Source organism: Alosa pseudoharengus, unplaced genomic scaffold, assembly GCF_046254945.1.
Source record: "Alosa pseudoharengus isolate Yale_2024_CS ecotype anadromous, Long Island Sound unplaced genomic scaffold, YU_APseudo_1.1 YU_APseudo_1.1_scf_12, whole genome shotgun sequence".
In the NCBI taxonomy this organism is placed as follows: domain Eukaryota; kingdom Metazoa; phylum Chordata; class Actinopteri; order Clupeiformes; family Clupeidae; genus Alosa; species Alosa pseudoharengus.
The window spans coordinates 12,260,530-12,266,986 of NW_027468587.1; the positions used below are offsets into that span (position 1 = coordinate 12,260,530).

The 6,457-nt window shown below is 43.8% G+C and overlaps 1 protein-coding gene across 1 annotated transcript in view; it reads left to right on the top strand.

The window, feature by feature from the left end:
* LOC143118964 (lysophosphatidylcholine acyltransferase 1) overlaps nucleotides 1–3,218 on the top strand; it is a 47,834-nt gene extending 44,616 nt beyond the window's left edge. The window contains exons 11-14 of the mRNA XM_076280151.1: nucleotides 404–557; nucleotides 937–1,035; nucleotides 1,208–1,349; nucleotides 1,690–3,218. Coding sequence (XP_076136266.1) covers nucleotides 404–557; nucleotides 937–1,035; nucleotides 1,208–1,349; nucleotides 1,690–1,841 — 547 coding nt within the window. The 3' untranslated portion in view covers nucleotides 1,842–3,218. The remainder of the gene's footprint in view (nucleotides 1–403; nucleotides 558–936; nucleotides 1,036–1,207; nucleotides 1,350–1,689) is intronic.
* The last annotated feature ends 3,239 nt before the right edge of the window (nucleotides 3,219–6,457 follow it).

Below are 6,457 nucleotides of genomic sequence, written 5' to 3' on the forward strand. Positions count from 1 at the left end.
GCATTCGCTTTGCAGCCCTCTATCGGCTTTAACCGCACTATGTAAGTTTGCCAGATCGGGTAGCGGATCTGTAGTTCGATGGAATGAGACATAAGAAACTACAAATTTGACTTGCTTCTGATGTCACAATACATCATACTTTCATAAAATCATTCAACATACTCTAGCTTGTCTGTGGACTTTGTTATTTGCAAAAGCCAGTGCTGGATAAACAAATAGCGTGTGTGCAACAGAGGAAAAGTGCTTTGGTGTTGCTTTAAGATGAGTCTGAAACAGAACAAAATGTGGAAAAAGTGAAGCGCTGTGAATACTTTTCGTATGCACTGTACACACACACACTTCTGAGACACTGGTATTGACCAGCATTATGTGTGTGTGTGTGTGTGTTTTTTTACGGTCACAGCCTGCAGCTGGATAAGACTGGCCGCGTCCTGGAGGATTACGGGATGCGTGCCCGCAAGCTCCACGGAGAGCGTGTGCCACTGGGAGAGTTTGCCGGCTTCCTGGACGTGCCCGAGTCCGACCTAATCAGGGACATGTTCGCTCTCTTTGATGAGGTGAGGAGAGAGCTTCTGACTCACTCACTCACTCCACAAACACACACACACACACACACAAGTTAGAAGGCCTAAGCAATGCCTTGATGTTGATGTTATGGTTATGGTTATGGTTATGGTTATGGATTTAGCAGACGCCTTTGTCCAAAGCGACATATAAATACAAAACAACATAATAATATTTAAAAATGAACAGGGAACAGATTAAAATCTAGGTCAAATATAGTAAGGAGAATAGTTGTAGTACACAATAATATCAATTCAATCAATAGCCTAATAAAAAAAGCAATGTAAAAAAGGGGAAAGGCAATAATAATGATGTATGTCTTTTCTCTCTCTCTCTCTGTGTGTGTGTGTGTGTGTTGGTGTGTGTGTGTAGCATGAAGACCGCACGATAGACATCAGAGAGTTTGTCATTGCCTTGTCAGTGGTATGTCGGCCAGCTAAAACTCTGGAAACAATGAAGTTGGCCTTTAAGGTAAGTAAATGCACCACACACAGTTGTGACCCTCCAGGATCGCTAGGTGCAATTTAAAGGCTAAAATTTATCTTATATGTTAAATCCATTCATTCATGCCTAACACAACAAACTATTTTATTGAGGTTTATGTTTGTTTTAAGTTTAATGTGTGTGTGTGCGTGTGTGTTAGATGTATGTTGATGAAGTGGACAGCTCCATCACTGAGCAGGAGTTGGCATGCATCCTGCAGACGGCCCTGGGGGTGGCTGACCTTACAGTGACCTCACTGTTCCAAGCTGTGGATGCACACGGCAAAGGAAAAATCACATTTGGTGAGGAACACTGCTCTGTGCCGACGGCCAGCAGCCACCTGAAAAAAGGCAGTGTTGTTTATGTGATGCTTTGCTATTAAGGATGCATTTATTAAGATGTTGATTGATGCCAAGATCAAGGTTGAGGGATTGATCTGCTGAGAAATGTTGAAACCATTAAAAAAAGCATTGGTTACCTCAGTTGTACATTTTAAATGTGGATGAAAAGTATCTCCTTAGTAAAATTATGTACATAGGATGCGTAATGATTTCTGGTCAGGAACAGTAGTTTTCTACTCTCTCCTCCCATTCTCCTCAGTGACACTCTGTTTTGCTTCTCTCTGGTGCCCCCTTGTGACAGAATCATTCCAGAGCTTTGCGGAGTTGCACCCAGACTTTGCCGAGGTGTTCCTGTTCGGCGAGAAACGGGTCATCCGCAACCCCAGCCAGACCGCCGCCACCAACGGCTTCTGCACGGACTTCACCCCACCCGACCACAAGAAGCTGGACTGAGTCCCTCCCCCAACCTTCCTCTACCCCATGCCATCTTGATCCCCTTCTGCTGTTCTCCTGGCGAGAGCAGCAGCACCCACCGAACCAGAAGCCGAGTTTACGCACCCCTGTCCCAACCCCTCCTTTCCACCCCGCAGACCTCCATGGCCGTCTATGGCGGGTTGATGGTGTGGAGTTTTCTAATAGCAAAAGACTTTAAGCTGAGAGTAGAAAGCCAAGCCGTTCTTCTCTTCTTTCCTCTGTCCTCTCTGGCAACTGTCTTCATACTTCAGCGAGGTACTTAATACTTGAAGGCCAAACAGTTGTGTTCATTTCCTCTAGCTGTGAATTGGACTGCATGATTCATCAGGTGATTCACTGATTCAGTGACTGACAAACAAGTGGGTATAAGGGTAGATTACATCCTTGTGCCCCCCACCTCCACCGCTTTCCCCAAATGAGACAGGTGAACACACAGGTGAGAGTAGTTAGGGCCCTTTCCTCCTCTTCATCTAGATGCTGACAACGGTGACCCCGATAAACACAGGTGTGTGTGTGTTTGTGCTTGTGTCTCAGCGATACGTTTGCACCTATGACCAATCTGTCTGCTGCTTACAGTAGTTACCAGCCGGACGTGGAGCATATCTGGATCTGATTGGGCACAGTTCTAGCAGACGCAGACCAGGGCTGCCGTCTGGTTTCCTTTAGACAGATCTGAGGTGCAGATGAGTTGAGGTTGCCAGTTTTTCAGGTTTTTCTTTTTTTTTTTTTTTTTTTTGTATTTTAGTTCCCTTTAAATACACACACACACACACAATATGTTAATGCAAGTGTGATGAGGAAGAGCAGAGCTCTAGCACACACGTAAACGGTTGATGTCCTCCCAGCATTCACCCCTTCCTAAGTTGAAGAGCATTTCTTTAAGGCACACGGAGGACCCGCAGGCAGTGTGCATGTGCGTGCTTGTGTGTAGGGTTGGACACCGAAACACGGTTCTAATAAGGCACCGGTGCCGGCGCAAACGGTAGTAACTGCATCGAATAACAAAGTGGATTTCGGTGCCTCATTTCGGTGCTTAAATAGCGTTTTTTAATTTTTTTTTTTTTATACGAGGCATCACTGCATGTCATGCGCCATCTCTAACGTCTTGCTCTGATAGCAACACATCCAGATACAGTTAGCTAACACAACCACATAGGCGAGTGGACAGTGTTTAACAGCTTGCCTGAGCCCAAGTAGCTTACTTTAAAGCGATATTGCGAGCTCCTGTCAAAATATAGCAGTGGGCCTAACTACACACAATCAAAAGGCTATGAAACAGGCTATCAACAGTAGGCTAGCCTATACGTTACACAATATCCTTGCTAATGCGCTAACTGCCATTTATTTGAAATGTTATCAGCAAAGTTGTAAGGTGAAAACTTTTTCACGGTGTTAAACGGCATAATATTAATCTTTCATGTGCATGAGGCCCATATAGCATCACAATGAATATGAAGATCATGTTAAAAGTTAACTGGCAAAAACATAAATATGTAGGTTACATACCTGATGTCACTGAGCTGTCAAAGAGGCTAAGAAACCATCTCCGTACGTTATCGCTAATTAAACTCAGCTGACTGGTGTTAGCGCATAGTCATAGTTGCTGTTAAAATGCCTACTAGGCTAGCGCTGGGAATCTAAACACTTCAACACCGACATGTAGCCTAACATGTTCAAAACTACTGCGTGTTATGGGTTAAGACGTGAAATTTCTTGAAGCATTTGGGAACACACTGAATTAACTGGAAAGTAGAGTCCCTGTTAGATTAGCTTGCTTGCATTGTCCATGACCTGGCAGTTTTATGGCAAGCGATTTTAACATACCTTATGGCAAACGCCTACACTGGGTAAACTTGAAAGCAGAGCTTACCATTGTGTGTGCATGCATGGCAAGCTGTTTTAACATTTAAATGTATTATTCGTAGGAGCAATAAGATATTGATAGTAAATTGAATATAACAGTTCAATTTCATGTTCAAATTTGTCTTATCAATAAAAAAAAAAAGCAATTCATGCTTTAGACCATTTTAATTTAAAACATTTTAAAAACAAAGTACCGTTTCGGCACCGGCACCGTTTTTAAAGAATCGATTTAGCATCTCTCTATCATCATTCCACAGCTCACGGACCCATTCCAGAGCCCTGTGTTATGATTCCGGAGCATGCAGATCCATTCCGTAGACCCGCGTTTCACAGTTTCGCAGCTCCGGTCCTGTTGCACGACCTCTTAACCCCATTCCAACCCTTGCACCGCAGCTCAGCTCATGCTCATCTCTTTATCTTAATGCCCATCTCTACATGCTGTGTGTGTGTGTGTGTGTGTGTGTGTGTGTGTGTGTGTGTGTGTGTGTGTGTGTGTGTGCGCGCGTGCATGCCTTCAGTCCCTCTGTCTGTGTGTCTCTTTGGAATGCCTTAGACTATGAAGAGGATACTTTGTTTTATTGTTATTTTATCTGCTTTTTTGTTTTTAATATATTTTTTTTCAGTAAAGTGATACAGTATAGTGTTGCTGTTGTTGTTTTGCACTTGAAGATATTAGTCAGACCAATCCTTTCTGCAATCACAATCACGTCACCCGTCTCTGGTTTCCGTACACCGTAGCCCAACAGATAATGGCGTATTTCTGGTGGTGGGGACCTGGATTAAACTGCACTTAGTTAATGTCAAAAGCTTCAGTAGGTGAGGCAGGACTTAGGCAGTCATGCATTTCATTCAATGGAATTCGTATTTCCATCTCTTTTTTTGTGTGTGTTTAGAGAAACTCTAAAGTCAAAGTTTACGTCTTTAACCTATGCTGATCTATTGAAGACGACCAAATGGTTCTGAAAGTGGACATTATCTCCCGCATCACCAGCTTCATCTCTCCAAATGTACCACACACACACACACACACACACACACTCCTCCTGAGGCAGTGTGTCCCATCCTGACATGGACCGCTGGCACCGATCCGGAACAACGGTCTTGACAGTCCCTGGTCTGGAGCTGCACCAGAATATTCCAGAAAGGACTGATATCTGGGCCTGATGGCACCTTCTCTATCTCTTCTTTTATATATATATATTTTTTTTTTTTTTCTTGTTTCTCTCTCTCCTTCTCTCCCTCTGTCCTGAGCCCGATCTTATACTCCTGGCCTGAGCCACTGATGTGTTGTGCATGTGGGTATTTCATGAACAAGGGATTTCTCCTCCTCCTCACCTCCACTGCCATGCCCATCTGCGATGGGAACGCATCTCTCCACAGCTTTAGGCCCACTGCGTTCTCTGTTTGTACAAAATTCTATATTGCTGTATGCTGTATTATTACTATTACCATGATTATTATTACGTTTATTGATTTCATATCAAATTTGTTTAGCAAACTACAAAATGCTGATTTGATATGAAGATTTTTGCCTTGAATTTTCTTGTAATTTTCACAAAGAAAAGAGAATGTATAGACAATCTGTCACCCTCTACACGAATCCTAGCGCTGACGTTCTAATGTTCTAATTATGAGTGGAGCAGTGGAACAGTTCTTCATCTGTGGGTCTGTTGGCACACATAGAACGGTTCTTCATCTGTGGGTCTGTTGGCACACATAGAACAGTTCTTCATCTGTGGGTCTGTTGGCACACATAGAGGGCTGTCTGGGGGGATTCAACTGGTCCTTGACATGCAGAAACCACTCCTTATGCGTATGACGGGACCGGTTAAACACACACACACACACACACACACACACCCTACAAGTGGGGCTAATGGGACAGGCTGAAATCCCCTCTTGAGTGAGCAGGTCTCCTACACACACACACACACACACTCAAAGCTGGCACTTTTAATGTGAGCATTTTCCTCTCCTTTCTCTTCTGTCTCATTCCTCAATAATGTGATTGGGCATGCTCTTGCATGTGAAGTCGTGCAGCCAGTATGCTACCAACTGTGGTGTGTGTGTGTGTGTGTGCGAGTCAGTGAGGCCACAACATACACACACACACACACCTCCCTGCAGTCCTGAGATGGTTGAGGGGTCTCCCCAGCTCAGAGCAGATTATTTCTTGTTTCTACTCAGGTTCCAGTCAGTCTCCTATCCTGGGTAGAACCGGATTCTGAACCGACCCAGATCCGGTCCGACAGAGTCCACTCCCATCCAGGGTCGAAGACCTGATTTATACAAGAGTTTCATGTTAATCTACACCGTCTACTGGACCTGGCTATCCCTCACAACTACGTGAATTGGTACTCTATTGTAAATCAACAGCTCGCTCGCTCGCTCTGTGTCCACAGCTGCTGAGTGACCGATGCATCAAGCTGTTTCTATAATCTGTGATTGTCATTCCTCCTCTTTTTTTTTTCTTTTTTTTTTAAAAATATGAATGCTATATTATCTGTTTTATTTCTTTGTGTTTTTTCTTTTTATGACCCTGTGGGTCCAGGACTCACTGGAGGTGGTGAACTTTGCTGTAAAGAAATGAATGTGACCTTTGGCCCTGAGAGTGCAAACATGTGAAGGGCCGGTCATGTGGATGAATTTTTTTTTTTTTTTTTTCCTTTCGTCCATCCCCTCTTATTTACCTCAAAAGTATTATTAGTGTTGCATTCGGCCTCTGAGAGGGT